At 40.0% G+C, this 20,824-nt stretch overlaps 1 protein-coding gene across 1 annotated transcript in view; it reads left to right on the top strand.

The window, feature by feature from the left end:
- The window catches only part of LOC126259316 (titin homolog), a 951,541-nt gene that overhangs the window by 144,431 nt on the left and 786,286 nt on the right, over positions 1-20,824 (top strand). The window contains exon 10 of the mRNA XM_049955994.1: positions 1,950-2,201. Within this exon, the coding sequence (XP_049811951.1) occupies positions 1,950-2,201 (252 nt within the window). The remainder of the gene's footprint in view (positions 1-1,949; positions 2,202-20,824) is intronic.

Below are 20,824 nucleotides of genomic sequence, written 5' to 3'. Positions count from 1 at the left end.
ACTAACAGAAAGCCCATCTAGTTATGAAGAATGAATAAAAATACTATCTATAGCTGTGCCACTGTTCCCCTGCACTGTAGTTGGAAAAAAACAGTCTGCATCAGATCATATGAGTTTAGGAAACCTACAAACATCCTTTTTCTTGCAAAATCATATACAAAATTAATATTGAAGGCACCACATATAACTAATTTCTGGTACTTCCTATAAAGTGAACCAAGAACCCTCTCTAGCTTGAGCAGAAGTGCTCTTAAGTTGGATTGAGGGGACCTGCACAAAATTCAACTGCCCCTGCACAACATTCAAATTTCTGTTCAGTGCAGTGCTGTGATACATCTATGGAGTCAAACAGAATACTGTTTTTTACGTACATAGCCACACCCCCACTCCACAAGGAACTCCTTGAAAAACAGCCATCTAATCTGTATCCTGGCAAAGGAAGCTTCTGACATGTCAACTTTTTTTAAGTGGTGCTTCGATATACCAATAATGTCAGAGTCAACATCTATAAGCAGTTGACTAACTTTATCTCTAATACCTCTTATATTTTGCTGAAATGTCCGCCCCCGGTAGCTGAGTGGTCGTGCCATACAGCTAGTGCAGTAGGTAGAGTTTATAGCCGGCACAATAGATCAGCGTGTTTGGTCAGAGGGTTCCGTGCCCTCTGTAATAAAAAAAACTGAGTTAATCGATCAACAACGAACTTCAATGGATGTCTTACGACGTCCGTCCCGAGCAGATGCAACGAGCAAAACCGAACAAAATGAGATTTAAAAAGAAAAAAAAGTGGTCAGCGCGACAGAATGTCGGTCATAAGGGCCCGGGTTAGATTCCCGACTGGGTCGGAGATTTTTCTCCGCTCAGGGACTGGGTATTGTGTTGTCCTAATCATCGTCATTTCATCCCCATCGACGCGCAAGTCGCCGAAGTGGCGTCAAATCGAAAGTCTTGCACCTGGCGAACGGTCTACCCGACGGGCTGGCTCTGTGCACTATGGGACTTAACATCTGAGGTCATTAGTCCCCTAGAACTTAGAACTACTTAAACCTAACTAATCACACACATCCATGCCCGAGGCAGGATTCGTACCTGCGACCGTAGCGGTCGCGCGGTTCCAGACTGAAGCCCCTAGAACCGCTCGGCCACACTGGCCGGCCGACCCGACCGGAGGCCCTAGTCAAACGACATTTACATTTTGATAAAATATGCTAATTCCTTCTCTACTTGGATACCTGACCTCCTCTGGAGGTGATTCCTTAGTCAGAGGAACTTCCTTTAAGTAGGTATACCTATCAGCTGACTTAAATCTAAAAAAGGTGCAGCTGTAACACCATCTACTAGAGGAATTTTTCCATGCCATGTTTATGGCAACACAACTCCAGCGACATATTAATGTATAATACGGCATGCGGCCTATGTAAACGAACTTTTACACTAAACCTTTTCGAAACCAAAGACGTGTGAAACAGCATATTTGTTACACAGTCAGGTCGCCTTCTGGTTGACACAATGTATGATGTCCATCCTTTCAGTCCTATGTGTCGTTTCTGTCCTCATCCTTCCAAGATCTTTCCAGTGCTTTCTGTCACTTGCTCCATCCAGTTGCTCCTCAGTTTTCCTCAACGTCTTCGACCTCCTGTTCTTCCGAGCATTACAGCTTCTTTTAGTGTGTCTTTTGCTCTCATGATATCCCCAAAGTTTCTTAATGTCATGTGCAGTATTTTGTCCTCGACGATATAATTTTGCTCCAAGACTGTTTTATTGTTTACTTTTTCAGTCGTTGAAATCGTTAGGGTCCTTCTCCAAGCACACATTTCAAAAGATTCGATTTTCCTGCGATCCAGTTTTTCAATTATAGCAAATTGTCAGCGCTCATTTTCTGTTGTGGTGGCCGACTGAAGCCCAACCTCTCGGCAGCTGTGCCCTGCGCTGATGACGTGTTGTTGCAGAACTGGGGCTCGGGCGCGAAGCCTGGCGACGGCGACGCGGGCGGCGGCGGCGGCGGCGCGGCCGGCGAGCGCTCGGACGATGACTTCCTGACGGCCTCGGAGTGCACGTGCACGCGCAGCTCGTCCTTCCACACGGCGTCCGAGTGCGCCAGCGGCGGCGGCGCTGCCTCGCCCTCCTCCTGGTGGGAGGAGGACCAGTCCGAGGAGCAGTCGCAGCCGCAGCCGCAACAGCTGGTCACCACCTCTGTAGAGGTCAGCCCCTCTTTTTTTCTATCGGAATTTCATTTCTACATCCACATCCATTCACTGCAAATCTGTAAAGTGCGTGACAGTTACTAGGAGTTTATCCCGTCCCATTCTGGAAGAGTGACTGCTCGAACGCCCTATGTACGCTGCTCTTAGTCTAGTCTTGTTTTCGCGATCTCTAGACGGGCGATATGTAGAGTGTTATGGTATATACCTAGATTTCCCACGCACAGTTCGATCTTGAAATTTATTAAGCAGGTTTTCACAGGATAGTTTACGTCTATCTTCAAGCGTTTGCCCGTTCAGTTCTTTCAGCATTTTTGTGATATTCTCCCTTAGGTCAAACTAACCAATAACCATTTGTGTTGCCCTTCTTTGAATATGTTCATGTCCCTGTAAGTCCTATATAGTGCAGCTCCCAAGCACTTGACCAATATTCTAAGTAAGATGCATCGCGCGAGGTGTGTTAAAAAAAAAAAGCGGCCTCTTTTTGTAGACTGATACTGTCTCCCTAGCATCCTACCAATGGACCAAATTCCGCCACTTGCTTTACCTATGACTGAGCCTATGTGATTGACCCATTGCGTATCTCTACAAATTGTTACACCTAGGAATTTCTGAGTTGACTGATTCTAATTGTAGCCCTCTAATACTGTAGTTAAAGGATACAAGATCTTTTTTCGTTTTTTGAAGTTCAAAATTTTACATTTCTGAACATTTAAAGCTTATTGACATTCTTTTACTACTTTGAAATCTTATCATGTTCTGACTGAATATCTGTGCAATTTTTTAGACTATTTCATTATAGCCAACTGCATCGCCTCCAGAATGTCTGAGGTTACTATTAATATTTATGAAATGTTCTTGGGTTATAAGCAGAGTCGTGGTGCTATGTTGAAAGTGCCTCTTGAAGAGATGTCGCAGCCAGGAGTGGTGTGGGATGATGAAGGTGGCAGGGTGGACGGGGTTCGGGCACCGAGTCCAGCTGGTGTGTGTACTTCACCCGTTACCTCGGCTGCTTTCGTATCAGTGCGTTCCTGCCGTATTTTTGCTAACTTCTTCTCCATTATCCTAGCAATCTTGACTGTAGCTTGTCCTGCAGATGGAAGACATGCCAGGTGCTTCGTGTCTTCTTCTGGACTGTTTTCATTTCTCTGTTTGTTTAGATGGAGAGAACTTCTTGTCTGTTTCTCTGAGTAGTCAATTTTGTGAAAGGTTTCACATGCTTTCTGTAAGTCTGTAGGCAGCCTTTCCTTGCAGCATATGGGTAACACACTATTTACCAGGGTGGTCAGTACAGGTTTGTGATATGCTGGACGGTGGCAGCTATTGGCGTTCACGTCTAGATGCATGCATGTCTTCTTCCTGTAGATAGAATGGCGCATTAGAATGGCGCATCATGCCATCAGGGTTCTTCTTTATCAGTATGTCTAGGAATATTGAGTGTCTGCTTCTACCTCCATCAGGAATCTGACATTGGCATCTATGCTGCTGAAGTGGCACAAAAATTCTTGTAGGTTTCCTTCATCACGCGGCCAAACCTTGAATGTGCCGTTCACGTATCTGTTGAATCCCTTTGGTTTCAGACACGTGGTTTTCAGAACTGTTTCCTCAATGCGAACTGTTCTGGCGTAACGACAAGCACTGGCAATACAGCAGTGAGGACTGTGAGACGACGTTAAAAGATTGCGATGCCTAGCACTAGAGGGGTCCCTCAACCACTCCATTTGTCAACACTGGAAGTAGGTGTTGGTGAATGTGTCTCAAAACATTTTCACCGTGTTGTTGTTGTTGAAATGACTCTCCAATAACACCAAAGAATATTCTAGCATTACCCGTACAAAGAGACACATGGTGTCAAAGCTTACTACATAATCCTCATCCAGACATATCTCTACAAACACTTTCACAACCTCTGTCGAGTTTTTGATGTTCAAATGGTTCAAATGGCTCTAAGCACTATGAGACTTAACATCTGAGGTCATCAGTCCCCTAGACTTAGAACTACTTAAACGTAACTAACCTAAGGATATCACGCACATCCATGCTCGAGGCAGGATTCGAACCTGCGACTGTGGCAGCAACAGCTCGGCCACAGCGGCCGGCAGTTTTTGATGTGGTGTGGGCTGTACCCACTACCAGTTTTCGTAGCTATGCCAGGCGTTTGGCTATGCCATATGATGGCGAATTTATAGTGTTTGATATAGGACATAGTAGAACTCCCGCTTTGTGAAGTTTTGGTGGGGTGGTACTGGTGCTCCAGAGTACAGCATTTGACAATATCCTTGTCCAGTCCAGCATCATTGTGGAGTGAGATGATCTTCCTTGTCACATCATGTCTAGTATTAGACAAACATATGGTCAGAATGGTGAATCCAGAGAATAGGCTCCACCACAGTGCTCATCTTGGCCAAACAGATAAGTCTGTAGTAGCATATCACATCATCAACAAACAATACATGTCTGTTTTTGAATGAACAAAGATGCTGTGCCATGCTAATAGAATCAGGGATTCTGTCATCAAAGAGGCTGTGAAAACATGAGTACACGACGATCTTGTCAACTGGGATAACAGTTTCCAACTGAGCTTCGTACTGGGTGTGGCATTAGCAAAAATAAATCAGGAACGCTCTGAGGTGAAAGCAGCGACGTAGCATGCAGAACAGACAGGCAACACCAGGACCCCTTTTTTAGCCCACTGGATTCCCCCCCCCCGCTCCCCCCCTCTGGGGGAACACTGCTGGACATGTACCTGACACTTCACCTGAAGTTCACAAGAAGGCAACTCATTGAAACATTATGACAACATGAAGCCGCAACTTGGCTGATAAATCAAGAAAAGTTCACAAAGAAATCTGGCAAGAAAGCCTGCATTCCCACTAATAATGTCTACAAGACCGTCAATATACAATGTGAACAGAAATGGTTCCATTCGTATGGTTGTCTGGCGTACAATATGATGTTCACTTTAGAGCCTCTTGCAGGTTGCTCTTTAACCAGTTAGGCACACTAAAAGCAGCCTCATAGCACTTTTTTTTTTAAAAAAAATTCTTATGAAGTTTGCTATCAACAATTAATCACAGTTTGAATATAACAGTTAACATCCATATATACAATACTGAACTGATAAAGAACATACACTATCCACCACTCAGCCTTAATGTGACACAGACTGGACTGAGTTATTCAGCCATACAAATCTTTTGGTACTGACCATGTGCTGGCAATGGCTTAATTCGGGTGTGAAATGGGGGGTCATGGGATCAGCACACAGCTCTCCTGGCCACTGTTAGCTTTCCAGATCTTGCAGCTGCTACTTCGCTCTGAAGTAGTTCCTCACTGGCATCACAAGGATGAAAGCACTACATTCGAGCCCTCCCACTGAGGAAACATACCTGGCAGTACCAGGAATCAAATCTGGGCCCTCCACATAGCAGTCAAACACACTTACCACTCAGCTACTGAGTCAGGAACAATTGTGTTATATGGAAAGTGCAAATAACTAAACTACTTTTAACAATGATAAAATTGAACAGAAGTAAGGGTAATGGATGCCTTACTCCTGGGTTTAAAGTATTTTATGCTCAGAAGATATAAACTATTGCCTAATGTGGAGGAGAAGCTGTAGTCAAGAGCTGGAACTCCATTACCAACAGTACTGCAGTATTGTTAAATCTTCCATCCTGATATTAAAAAAAAGTGAAATATATGTACTATGATCATAAAGTAAAACACTCCAAGAATGTTACAGACATGTCAGTCTTGCTGTTTCTCTGGTCAAACAACAGAGGGACAGAGTTAATGCTACTTGTTCATCTATTGGTAATTAATATTTACTATCTATAACCTGTGACAGTCATCTGCATCTGCCCTGCATCCCAAGATTTTAAATGTCCTTGGACAGCACTCTATTGTTGCATTTGTGCCTTGAAAATGAAAGAGTCTGCATCTGTTGAAATATCAGCAGCTGTCGAAGATGTCGTCTGACTGCATTTCCCTAAGTCATTTTAATATGCTACATCATAAATTCCACAAAAACTTACACAGCTTTCTGAGGTTTACAGTGAATGTGATGCAGCATGTCATTCACAATGCAGGTAGAAATATGATCCACCTGACCATACAACATATTTCCACTTAACCACATTCTTCTATTTGTTATAGGTGTAAGCAACCCCCTCTTACATGCAGTTAGCTCAAAATATCCATATAATACAATTTTACACAGACCATTCATTCCGAAATAAATAAGGGAGTCTTACTAAAAATCCTATCTCATCTGGAAGTGAGTTACAACCAGGAATAGTCTTGATCTATTATCATCTTCTTTTGGTTGCAACTTTGATGAAAATGTTTTGTAGGCCAGGATAGAATATAGTGTGACATAACTACAAAATTTGTCACTTACTTCATTTGATAATATTTGGTATGTCTAAAGATCATTACAACCTTTTTGGTCACATGTATATTGTGCTCTATATAATATACAGCGAGTCAGAAACCTATTAGTTTCCACCACCATTGTTGAAATTCTGAATACTAGCATACATTCCTCATTCACTTACCTCCAGCTCCACCACATTTTTGTTTGATGAGCTTATATCAAGAAGGAGGCAAAAGAACAGAAATACAGTTTCATGACAGTGGTATTAATATTATGATTAACCCATTTTTATTCTGTTAGTAACATTTACAAAGAAAATAGACTTGCAAGAAATTTACATTTTGAAAATATATGTTCAATAGTACAGTGTTTATCTATTTATCTTTTGTTCTTCGCTACTAGTTTAGGCATTGTAGCCCCATTCTGAAGCAATCATTTCTTCCCCATCAGCAAAGCTTTTACGCTGGGATCTGGCATCATCGTCGCTAAAACTTTGGCTGCTCTCAGTGGTGATGTTGGATCCCAACCTGACAGCTTGGCTGATGAGGGCAGAAATGGATGCTTGAGAATGGAGATGAAACCTGTAAATTAGTCACAAAGAATAAAAATTAATAAGATGGAAAAAATTTGATGAGGAACGTATATTTCCAAACAAATACTTTATCAGCTATGAACTCCCAAATAAAATTCTACTTAAAAAGCAATCAAGAAGATTGACCTACAAGCACCGTTAAATACATTAAACAAGCTATTTAGCATAAAATTTGGAAAACGGATAAATAAATCAAAGACAGAAGTGATTAGAGGTACACAGAGAGGGATACTGAAATTCCAAAGATCAAAACAGCTAATAGAAGAAAAAGTGAAATAATTCTGCTCTCTAGAAGGCAGAAGTATAGAAGATAACTGGCTAATGTGTTCAAGGCATTAGAAGCGAATTGGTACCAATGAAAGAGCTCTACTGGCATCACACATTTATGCAGGAGTGAGAAAGACATTTCACAAACTATGTGTCTGAAGTATAACAGGACTGTATGCACAACTGAAACATGAAAATGAGTAAAACTAGAGAAAAAAAACTGGACACATTTTAAATGGGCCCTATCTGCATCTAAATGGGTACTCTGCTAGCCATCATCTACTATTTGGTGGAGGATATCTTGCAACACTTCTAGTCATTTCATTTACTGTTTCACACACAAATAAAGTGAGGGAAATATGACTGGCTATATGCTCCAGTGTGAGCCCCATATTCCTCTTACCTTTGTGATCCTTATGCAAAACGAGGAATCATTCCACAGTCAGCTTAGAACACGATTCTCTAAATTTTCTCAGTAGTATACTGATGTTAACAGTTAAGCGGACAAATAAAGAATACAATAAAGTGATACTATAAAGAATACACAGCACAAATAAAACCCTGGTACACTGTTACTGAAGAAGGGTCACGTATATAATAAGGAATCCAAAAACAGTTAATGGTTGTTTCAAATAGGAGAGTGTGGAGGGAGGGGTGGAATATAAAGGTGCATAAAAATTTGAATATGTGTGTGGATTAAAGACATTGGGTGTATTAAGTATGAAGGATGGGAACGTTATACATTCTAAGTGCCATTTTTTTCACAAAATGAGTTTCTATCATTATTTTGTTCATGGTATTCTGTTGCATAACCCCAGAGACGTCCAAAGGAGCAAACTGTAAAGAAAATGTTTCAAACATTCAATACTAAACGGCGAGATACGGTCTCTGGGCCAGGCAATGCTTTCCTTGAGCGTACCAAGTGCCATGCATCAAGGTTGCCCCCATTTGTCTGATGCATACTTTGTGTGGTAAGCAGAGTGCATGTAAGCTTTCGTATCACTAAAACATGCTTGTAATGGAAGGAGATAATTTCGGTTTCAAAAATAAGAAGAAATGCAGATGATAAACTGGTATTCATTCGACAAATATGTTATACTAGAACTGACATATGATTACATTTTCACACAATTTGGGTGCATAGATCCTGAAAAATCAGTACCCAGAACAACCACCTCTGGCCGTAATAACGGCCTTGATATGCCTAGGCATTGAGTCATACAGAGCTTGGATGGCGTGTACAGGTACAGCGGCCCATGCAGCTTCAACACGATACCACAGTTCATCAAGAGTAGTGACTGGCCAGTTGCTCGGCCGCCATTGACCAGACGTTCTCAGTTGGTGAGAGATCGGGAGAATGTGCTGGCCAGGGCAGCAGTCGAACATTTCCTGTATCCAGAAAGGCCTGTACAGGACCTGTAACATGTGGTCGTGCATTATCCTGCTGAAATGTAGGGTTTCGCAGGGATCGAATGAAGGGGGGAGCCACGGGTCGTAACACATCTAAAATGTAACATCCACTGTTCAAAGTGCCGTCAATGCGAACAAGAGGTGACCGAGGCGTGTAACCAATGGCACCCCATACCATCACACCGGGTGATATGCTAGTATGGCGATCAGGAATACACGCTTCCAATGTGCGTTCACCGCGATGTCACCAAACACGGATGCGACTATCATGATGCTGTAAACAGAACCTGGATTAATCACAGAAAAAGACATTTTGACATTCGTGCACCCAGGCTCGTCGTAGAGTACACCATCGCAGGCGCTCCTGTCTGTGATGCAGCGTCAAGGGTAACTGGTAACTGCAGCCATGGTCTCCGAGCTGATAGTCTATGCTGCTGCAAACGCCGTAGAACTGTTGACTCAGGGATCGAGACGTGGCTGCACGATCCGTTACAGCCATGGGAATAAGATGCCTGTCATCTCGACTGCTAGTGATACGAGGCCATTGGGATCCAGCACGGCATTCCGTATTACCCTCCTGAACCCACTGATTCCAAATTCTGCTAACAGTCATTGGATCTCGACCAATGCGAGCAGCAATGTCGTGATACGATAAACCGCAATCGCGATAGGATACAATCCGACCTTTATCAAAGTCGGAAATGTGATGGTACGCATTTCTCCTCCTTACACGAGGCATCACAACAACGTTTCACCACGCAATGCCGGTCACCTGCTGTTTGTGTATGATTAATCTGTTGGAAACTTTCCTCATGTCAGCACGTTGTAGGTGTCACCACCGGCGTCAACCTTGTGTGAATGCTCTGAAAAGCTAATCATTTGCATATCACAGTATCTTCTTCCTGTTGGTTAAATTTCGCGTCTGTAGCACGTCATCTTCGTGGTGTAGCAATTTTAATGGTCAGTAGTGTAAAAACAGCAAACAGCAATACTATGAACGTATCCCATACACATGCATTTCAAACAGTTATAAAAAATTCTCACTCTGGAATACAGGAATGTTAAAAATGCAGGACAGTTCTGTAGTATCAAAATATTTCCCAATTTTCTTGATAGAAATAAATTATGTACAAAAAGAGATACAGCGTTTTTTGATACTTCTGACAAACATGTGAAACTTAGAATGTTTGACATTTCCACTGCTTATATGTAGAAATGCCAACCATTGTTCAAAACAGGGATGAATATAGATTGCACTTAATACATTTCACAAATGAAGTGTGGAAAGTTAACAACCATTACGCAATTTTTGTAAGTTCAAGAGTAAATCACTAATTTGGCAAACAAATTAGTTTCTAGTGTAATCTACTGATGTTTCATGGGGTCAAAATTGGTCTTTGGTCTGGACAGTACAGAAAATACATTTGCTTTCTACAATCAACAGTGCTTGTTTTGTGCATATGAATGTTATTATGCTGGTAAAATATAAATCCCAATCAAAATCATTGTGACAGAGTGGGAAATATCATATTGTCTAAGACATTTTCACTAGTACCTCGAAGCAAAGCTAACCTGGATTTTGTAGTCTCGTCCTCGCTAGCACTAATCTTGGTCACCTCAAAGTGAAAGTTTTAATGAGTGCAGGATGGTGTTTGCTCAGAGTTGTACAGAAAACCATATTTTAAATTACATTAACACACAAATTTTATTTCCTTCAAAGTTCAGTTATTAAGTACGGCAACGAGTTTATTTGCTATGAAAAAATGATTACTGCAAATACGCAGATCAAAACATGCACTACCTAACATTCACTATCCAGTGGTGAAGTTGATTGTTCTCTCATGGCACCAAAACACAGTACCCATTTACACAAAACTGTCAGAGTTTACTCCTAGTACTATCCTGCAGTAATCTGTTAAAAGAATACATTTCACTGGTTCATTTAAGCCAATTCATACAATAAATCACCGAGTTCAACTGTATCTCAATTTGATGACAGTAACATTCCACACTCTTGCTAAATACTACACAGTTGCATTTAAAATGACTGTTAATTTTGGTTATAGATATCACTTAAAAGTTTTACACATTACAATTTTTGAGTTTTGTTGTTGCTGGTGCATACATTAACATATAGTATGTACATAATTGTGGTGTGAGCTGTACAAAGACTGCATCAAACATAGATCTTAATTGTCAACAGTCAAACCATGAGCTGCCAGTTTTGGGTGACATCCAAAAACGTACTGACAGGTGTAAAAATAAACTTTTTTGTAAACAAGGTTATGCTTTGAAACCCAGTTCACCTGGATTTTACTGTTTCTTTTTGGTGAACTACAGTACAAGATTAATTGAGGCTTTGGTTTATAGAAAACATTGCTGGTCAGCAATTTAGAAAAATACAGGGTCATTATTATCTTATGCAATGTGAATCCCATAGGTTAGGTGTCTGAACGCCATATTGGAAATCACTGTAAATTACAGTACATGGAATTATTAATTAGTTTGGAAATTTATTAGTACTGTGTACTAATAAACCCCACTCTCTCCTCAATGCACCATACACTTACCTTTGAACCTGTGATGCAATGGAAGCAGTAGCTGACAAGGATGTCTGACAATTTGTTCATACAACTAGCTTTAGCATTCATTGTTCAATACCAGCTAATTTCATAGGTATGCTTCCATGACACTTCTGCTACACAACAACACTACTAGTAATGTACCTGAGCAAAAATATTATTCATTACTAACTGTTCAAAATCTTCAAATTCTCCCTGTTGATTGAACGTGACAGAGCGCATGTATACTGTATTGACACAATGTATCTATTCTTGGACACTCTTTGGTTCATAGCACCATAAGACACAGACCAAATTCAGATGGATGTCAGCTTATTTTCAGCAGCATACTGCATATTCTCTAACAGTAATGTTGTTATGCTACATCAATTCTCCACAGCTCTCCATCTTCCTCTCTACAGGTATTGTTGTTAGTGTTTAAAAACAATAATGACATGTAAAGCTTTTCAAGGATATGCTGTTGCTGCTACAACTGCTTGAAGTGTCGAAGTGAATAAATTGCACTACCAAAATTTCAGTCACTTGATGACAGATAAAAAACGATTACTTCTGTTGGTAAATTTGCCTTCCAAGCAGCTTTCTTAGCTTTTCTAAAATTGGTCTGTTGATAACTGTTTTCACAAATCTGCTATTCTCAGTATCATCTATGCAAATGAAACTAAATTTCAGTACAGTATAAACACTTCATGAAACGCTATGATATACTACCTCCAAAAACCATGTTTAGTGTACTAGGAATATCAACAATGTTGGAAAAGATAGATACCTACTTACCATAAAGATGGCACATTAAGTTGCAGGCAGGCACAATTAAAAGATATTTACACAAAGTTTTCAGCCACAGCCTTCATCAGAAAAACAGAATCACACACCATTCAGTCGCAAAACAAGCGCACCCCGCGCACACAACCACCAACTCCAGCAGCTTGGGTCAGAATGTAACTATCACGTGGGATGAAAGCAGCAATCTGGATGGGGTGGAGAAAGGATAGCAGTGTACACATAGTGAGGGTGGGGAGGGGGGGGGGGGGAGGAGTGCTGTCTGGCAGAATGTGCAGGGACTAGAATTCCAACAGGTGCAGCTTCGGAGACTATGGGGTAGGAAGGTAGGGAAAATGGAGTGAAAAAGGAGAGAGGGGAAAGTTGAATGGATTCATTGGCAGAAGGTGGCAAACAAAGAGGATGGATGATGAGAATGGGGATTAGGTGATAGGACAGAGGGATGGGAACGGTTGAATGAAGGGTGTGGGACAGTATGTTTGCATAAGTTGAGGTGTGTTGTAAGGATAACTCCCATCTGCACATTTCAGAAAAGCTCAGGTAGTGAAGCAGCCATTGAAATCAAGCAAGTTATGCTTAACTGCATGTTGTGCCACAAAGTGGTCTGGTTTGTTCTTGACCACAGTTTGACAGTGGCTGTTCATCCTCTTGGACAGCTGGTTGATATTCATATCAATGTAAAAACTGGTGCAGTGACTGCAGCAATCTGGTATATGACATGGCAGTTTTCACAGGTGGTGTGGCCTCTGATGGGGTAGGATAAGCCTGTGACAGGACTGGAATAGGAAGTGTCTGATGGGTGGACTGAGCAGGTCTTGCACCTGCAGCTTCCACTGGGGTACGATGCTTGTGGCAAGGGGCTGGGAATGTGAGTGGCATAGGGATGGACTAGGATGTTGTGGAGCTTGAATGGGCAATGGAACACCATTTTAGGAGTAGGAAGGATCTCAGGTAGGATGTCCCTCATTTCAGCACATGATGATAGGTAGTCAAAGTCCTACACCCACATTTAACCATGCTGAACTTGTCAAATGCCTACTCTATTTCTGCCAACTCCTGTTGTGGAAACACCTCTTTGCAACCAGTCTCTCTATGCAAAACCAATCTAATTCTAACGCTGTATTCCCATCTCTCCCAGTTGATACCACCATCCAATCATGATGCTCCCCTCTCTCCACTCACCTAACCACCCACTGGTCACCTTCCAGGAAGTCCTTACCTTAACTTAGACTCACCATCCTTCCCCATGTCCCTTCCTCAGAACACCACCCTTTCAGCAGAAGAAAAAATCGCTTTACACAACCTCAAAAGAAATCCTGACCAAATCATCCTAAATGCAGGCAAAGGCTGACCCATCCACCTATAAACTCTGCCAGACTGATTCCATCCCAGACGTCCAACACAACCTCCAATATGTGCTTAAGGCCTTACGCCCTTCCCAGAACCTCTCCCTGAATCCATTTCCTTCCTCATCCCTATGACGCCCTGCACGCCCACCTTCTACATGCTCTCCAAAATCCACCAATCCTGGATGCCCCATTTGAGCCCTCATTGACCAACAGTTCCAACCAATTGCCCATAATCTAGCTTCCGACATCAAAGAAACGAACCACTCCCTTCATCGACTCTCCACCATCTCCACCCCTGTACCTCTCGGAATAATACACCAACACCCCTCACCTCTTGTCCATGGCCCTACTGCTATTTAACAGTACCTTTCCCGACATCCCTCAGACTCCACAACCACTACATTATTCCTCATACACCCAACTAACTTTATCCTAGCCCACAGCTACTACTCCTTTGAAGGAAAATTATACAAACAAACCCATGGCACAGCCATAGACACCCTCCTATGACAACCTGTTTGTAGGCCTTCTAGAGGACACCTTCCTAGCCTCCTGAAATGCCAAACCCCTAGTCTGGTTCAGGTTCATTGATGATTCCTTCATAATCTGGACTCAGGGCCAAGATATCCTATTCATTCCTTCACAATCTGAACACCTACTTTCCCATCCGCTTCATCTGGTTCTCCTCAACTCAGCATACAACATTCCTAAAAATTGACCTCCTCCTCTCTGATGGCTCCATCTACACATCTGTCCACGTTAAACCCACCAACCACCAACAGTACCTGTATTTCGACAGTTGCCATACCTTTCACACCAAAAAAATGCCTCCCATACATCTGGAACTTGAGGATGGAGTATCTGCAGTAACAAGAACTCCCTTGCCCAGTATGCTGAGGGTCTCACCAAGGCCTTCGGAGACGGGCACTATTCCCCAGACCTAGTCCACAAACAGATCTCCCACACCATTTCGCCTCACACCCACAATCCTCCCACCATCCACAAGAACCAGCTACAAAGGAGTGCACATTTTGTCACCCAATACCACCCCAGATTGGAACAACATAACTACATCCTTTGCCAGGGCTTTGATTACCAATCATCTTGCCTTCAAATGAGGGACATCCTATCTGAGATCCTTTCCAACCCTCTAAAAATGGTGTTCCATCACCTACCCAACCTCCACAACATCCTAGTCCATCTTATGCCACTCAAAATCCCAACCCCAGAATAAACTGTTAAAAAGAAATAACTTTTCCATGTTTTCAGTTAACTGAATGAGGTACGTTTTAATTGTAATTTCTGTAAATTAAATATTGAACAATGTGTAGTTTCAGTGCCTATTATTGTGGTGATATACAAGGGCCCAATTTTTTGTCCCGGGACAGTCAGACCACGGCTGACTTTCAGACAAGAAACTCATATTGGTTAGATCAACTACAATGCATCAACTTAACTGTGAAATAAGTGTAATACAAACAGGCCATGTGTTGAAACAATGACAGAGTCTGTTCAATATCTACCATTTTATTCTGCAAGAACTGTGAATGTGTGGTTAGGTTTTTACTTCTCATAGATATTTAACAGTAAACTATTGTAGCAGTATGCTGACGTATGCCTGCAAACAATTAATGAGGCTTATCGAAAGTTTTCAATGGTTAACTGGCCATATAACTGTGTTTTATTGGGGGAGGGGGGGGGGTTGTGAACAGTGAAAGAAAAGAACTGTGAAACGCAAATGTGCACCTGTTGGCTATATCATTTAATGTAGTCAGTGTTGAACTTCCACCCCCCCCATTTTTCAGCCATTATAGCAACGCAGTACATTGACACCGAGGGCAATCAACGAAGAAATAAAGAAGGCGAACATCACATCCCGAAACTGCATCTGTTGGAATTCTACTCCCTCCACACTCCGTCAGACAGCACTCCTCTCTCTCCCCAACGTGCACACTGCCATCCCTTCTCCACCCCATCCATACTGCTGCTTCCATTCCACATGATAGTTACATTCTGGCCCAAGCTGCTGGAGTTCGCGGTCATGTGCATGAGGTGTGTTGGTTTTGTGACTGAATGGTGTGTGTTTCTCTTTTGTGTGTTTGTATTTTTATGATGAACACTGTGGCTGAAAGCTTTGTGTAAATATCTTTTAATTGTGCCTGTCTGCAACTTAAATGTGCCATCTTTATGGTAAGAAGATATCTATCTTTTCCTACATTGATGATATTCCTAGTACAATAAACATGGTTTTTGGAGACAGTATATCACTGTATCCATTGAAGTGATTACAATGTACTGGAATTTAGTTTCATTTGCATAGATAATACTGAGAATAGCAGATCTGTGAAAATAGTTAGCAACAGACCAATTTGAGACAAGCTAAGAAAGCCATTTGGAAGAAGTAATCGTTTTTTGTCTGTCACCAAGTGACTGAAATGTTGGTAGTGCAATTTATTCACTTTGTCACTTCACAGCATAGCCTTGAAAAGTCTTACATCTCATTTTTTTAAGCACTTGCAACAATACTGGCAGAGAGGAAGACAGAGAGCTGTGGAGTATTGATGTAGAATAATAATATGGATTTTGAACAGTTAACAATGAATAATATTTGCTCAGGCACATTATTAGTAGTGTAATTATGTAGTAGAAGTGTCATGGAAGCACTAAACCCAATTACTGATTTAGCATGCCTATGAAATTAGCTGGTATTGAACACTGAACGCTAAAGCTAGTTGTATGAACAAATTGTCAGACATCCTTGTCAACTACTGATTCCATTGCATCTCAGTTCAAAGGTAATTGTATGGAGCATTGAGGAGAGAGAGAGAGAGAGAGAGAGAGAGAGAGAGAGAGAGAGGGGTTAATTTTCGTACTTTTTCTGTTGCCCAGAAACCATGGATCACAAAAACAACTGGGTACGTAATTTAGACAGATGAAATGAATAACGTTAATGTTTTTGTTTTCTGGAATGATGAGATGTGATACACAATGTATTGGTTATTTGTGGACCTACAGAGTGCCTGACCTTAGGTGTTTACCTGAATATATGGTGATGACAGTGATATTAATTGAAGGTGCAACAGTATGCATCTTTCTATTTGTTTTTGGCTCAGAACATTGATTCTGATTGAAGGCAAAGAGAATACAGGTTGTGAAATAGCATGGTGGCTTTACCCCATGTGATATATTTCTGATCCCTGATAATAACAACTCTTTTCTTTTCTTTAATTTTCTGCTATATTTTCAGTATTGTTTTATGAGTAATGCGTGTCACATATATTGATATTCCACAAATGTAATTCAGTTTTCCTCCATTTAAATGTATTATGCAGATTCTTATTTTGATTGTTCTGATTGCAGGAATACCATTAGTATACCTACGAAGCATGTTAATTAGAAACACAACTAACTAAATTTAGCGCTATAGTTAGATGCATGAAAAGCTTTGTTAACTGATCAGCATAACTCCAAATAATGCCTCTCACCAACAGACAGGTAAGCATTCCAACATTTCTTTAAAATTTTCAAAATATAAACTATACAGTCAACCAGTTGCATAAATTTCATGTAAAAACCTTGACTAATTTTGGATAACATAACGGTATCTTCTTCAGAAAAAAACTCACATAAATTATATGACTTTAAAATTGTAAACATGATGACCTAAGGAGCTCAAGTTACACAGCAGAAAATATGAAATAAAGTCCTCCATGGGAATGGTAAAAAATTGTTACAACAGGTACAGCTTGTTAAAAGAACGGGCATTAGTCTAGTGTCTGCTCTTAACAAGCTGCAGCTGTTGTAACAATTTTTACTGTTCCCATGGAGGACTTCGTTTCATATTTTCTGCTGTCTGACTTGAGTATCTTAGCTCGCAATGTGGGTTTACAATTTTAATGTCATGGAATGTATGTGACTTCCTTCTGAAGAAGATCCCATTAGTGGTATCGAAACCCGGTCAAGGTTTTTTGATTAAACATATGCAGCAGCAACTGGTCGGCTGTATATTTTATGTATTGACAAAGTATTTATGGTTGCTGCTGTCAGCCATGTTTAAAATTGTGAGAGTCCTGTAAAGTACTCTAAATTACCTAAAATTAACTATTTTCAAAAATAATTAAACGAGAAGTTCAGAACCAGTGCCATTTTACATCACAGGTTTCGTCATAACCATGGTTGAATTCTGAATTTTTGCTATCTACTTCTGTTACCTTAATCTTTGTGTACAGTGTGACACACAGTACTAATAAATTTCTCAACTAATTAATAATTTCATGTTTGTGAATTACAAAATTTCCAATATGGCGTTCATACACCTAACCTAGGGGATTCACATTGCATAAGATAATAATGACCCTGTATTTTTCTAAATTGCTGACCAGCAACATTTTCTATAAACCAAAGTCTCAATTTTTCTTGTGCTGTAGTTCACCAAAAAACAGTAAAATCCAGGCTAACTGACTTTCAAAGCATAATCTTGTTTACAAAAAAGTTTATTTTTACACTTGTCAGTAAAGCGTTGGACATCACCCAAAACTGGCAGTTCGTGGTTTGAGTGTTGACAGTTAAGATCTATGTTGGATGCAGTCTTCCTACGACTCACATCACGATTATGTACATACTATATGTAAATGCATGCACACCGGCAACAACAAAACTCAAAAATTTTAATGTGTAAAAACTTTCAAGTGATATCTGTAACCAAAATTAACAGGCATTTTAAATGCAACTGTGTAGTATTTAGCAAGAGTGTGGAATGTTACTGTCATCGAATTGAGATACTGTTGAACTCCGTGATTCATTGTATAATTGGCTTAAATGAACAAGTGGAATGTATTCTTTTTAACAATTTACTGCAGGATAGTGCTAAGAGTAAACTCTAAATGACAGTTTTGTGTAAATGTAAACTGTGTTTTGGTGCCATGAAACAACAATCAACTTCACCACTGGATAGTGAATGTTAGGTTGTGCATGTTTTGACATGCGTATTTGCAGTAATCATTTTTTCATAGCAAATAAACTCATTGCCATACTTAATAACTGAACTTTGAAGGAAATAAAATTTGTGTGTTAATGTAATTTAAAATATGGTTTTATGTACAACTCTGAGCAAACACCATCCTGCACTCATTAAAACTTTCACTTCGTGGCCATCAAGATTAGAGCTAGCGAGGACGAGACTACGAAATCCAGGTTAGTTTTGCTTCGAGGTATTATAAAAATATTTTAGACAATATGATATTTCCCACTCTGTCACAGTGATTTTGATTGGGATTTATATTTTACCAGTATAATAATGCCTCTATGCACAAAACAAGCACTGTTGATTGAAGAAAAGCAAATGGATTTTCTGTACTGGCCAGCCCAAAGACCAATTTTGACCCCATGAGACATCATTAGGTTACACCAGAAACTAATTTGTTTGCCAAATTAGTGATTTACTCTTGAACTTACAAAAATTGCATAATGGTTGTTGACTTTCCACACTTCATTTGTGAAATATATTAAGTGTAATCTATATTAATTCCTATTGTGACCAATGGTTGTATTTCTACAGATAAGCAGTGGAAATGTCATACATTCTAAGTGTCAAATCTCATGTTTGCCAGGAGTATCAACAAACAATGTATCTCTTTTTGTACATGATTTATTTCTATCAAAAAAAATTGGAAATATTTTGATACTACAGATCTGTACTGCCCACCTCATCACTGCAAAAAAAAAAAAAAAAATAATAATAATAATAATAATAATAAAGCAAATTAGAAAATAAGTAATTTATTGAGAATACTCAAGTGCCATACCAGGGAAGTGACTGGTTGTGTCAGTAAGAAAGCTTTTGTTACAAGCGCAATTAATATGGAGACAATACAATTTATTTGTGATGAAACAAATACAGAGATACAGTGGTAATGTTTTATCTAGCAGTACTGTAGTCAACAAAAACCATTTCCCATATATTTTGAATTTTTACAAGAGAATGCAAAATTACATTAAAGAAAAAATTTTTCAGTAGTGACTTCTGTTTTGTATTAAACTCCATTTGACAGATAAGATGTTGCATAGTTTACTGTAGAACTTCCTATGCTGTTGAGGAAGAAATGGCAAAATCGTCAATAGGTCTTTCTATTCTACTACTGATAAACTTGTCCCATCTCTCCAATGCAATATAGCGTGGTGTACATGAGCCATGGTCGTTCATCTTTTGAATAAATTGGCATTTTAACATTCATCTATACCAGAGTGAGAATTTTTTTATAGCTATTTGAGATGGATGTGTACGAGATTCGTTGTCGTATTGCTATTTACTTTTTTTTATTATTTTTGAAACCAAAATTATTTCCTTCCATTATAAGCACATTTTAGTGATACAAAAGCTTATGTGCACTCTGCTTACCACACAAACTATGCACCAAATAAATGGAGACACCCTTGATGCATAGCACTTGGAACTCCAAAGAAAAGCACTGCCTGGCGCAGAGACCATATCCTATCATCTAGTAATGAATTTTTTAAACATTTTCTTTATTGTTTGGTCCTTTGAACTACTCTAGGGCTATGCAACAGAATACTATGAACACAGTAATGTTAAAAATCATTTTGTGAAAAAATGGCACTTAGAATGTATACCATTCCCACCCTTCATACTTACTACATCCAATGTCTATAATTCACACACATATTCAAATTTTTATGCACCTCTATATTCCACCCTTCCCCTCCTCTCTCCTACTTGAAACATCCATTAACTATTTTTGGATTCCTTATTATATACGTGACCCTTCTCAGTAACAGTGTACCAGGGTTTTATTTTTGCTGTCTATTCTTTCTAGTATCACTTTATTGTGTTCTTTATTTGTCCACTTAACTGTTAACATCATTATACTATTGAGAAAATTTAGAGAATCGGTGTTTGAAGCTGACTGTGGAACGATTCCACTTTTTGCCTAAGGATCACAAAGGTAAAAGGAATATGGGGCTCACACTGGAGAACATAGACAGTCATTCTTCCCCAATTTATTTGTGAGTGGAACAGAAAAGGAAATGACAAGAAGTGGCACATAGTGGATTATGGCTAGCAGAGTATCCATTCAGATGTAGATATGGCCCATTTAAAATGCGTCCAGTTTTGCCCATTTTCATGTTTCAATTGCTTACAGTCCTGTTATACTTCAGACACACAGTTTATGAAATGTCTTACTCACTCCTACATAAATATGTGATGCCAGTAGAGCTCTTTCATTTGTATCAATTTGATTCTAATG

This window comes from Schistocerca nitens, chromosome 5 (assembly GCF_023898315.1).
Source record: "Schistocerca nitens isolate TAMUIC-IGC-003100 chromosome 5, iqSchNite1.1, whole genome shotgun sequence".
Taxonomy (NCBI): Eukaryota; Metazoa; Arthropoda; class Insecta; order Orthoptera; family Acrididae; genus Schistocerca; species Schistocerca nitens.
Note: the sequence above shows the minus strand (reverse complement) of the source record. Positions and strands in the feature narration are given on the sequence as shown.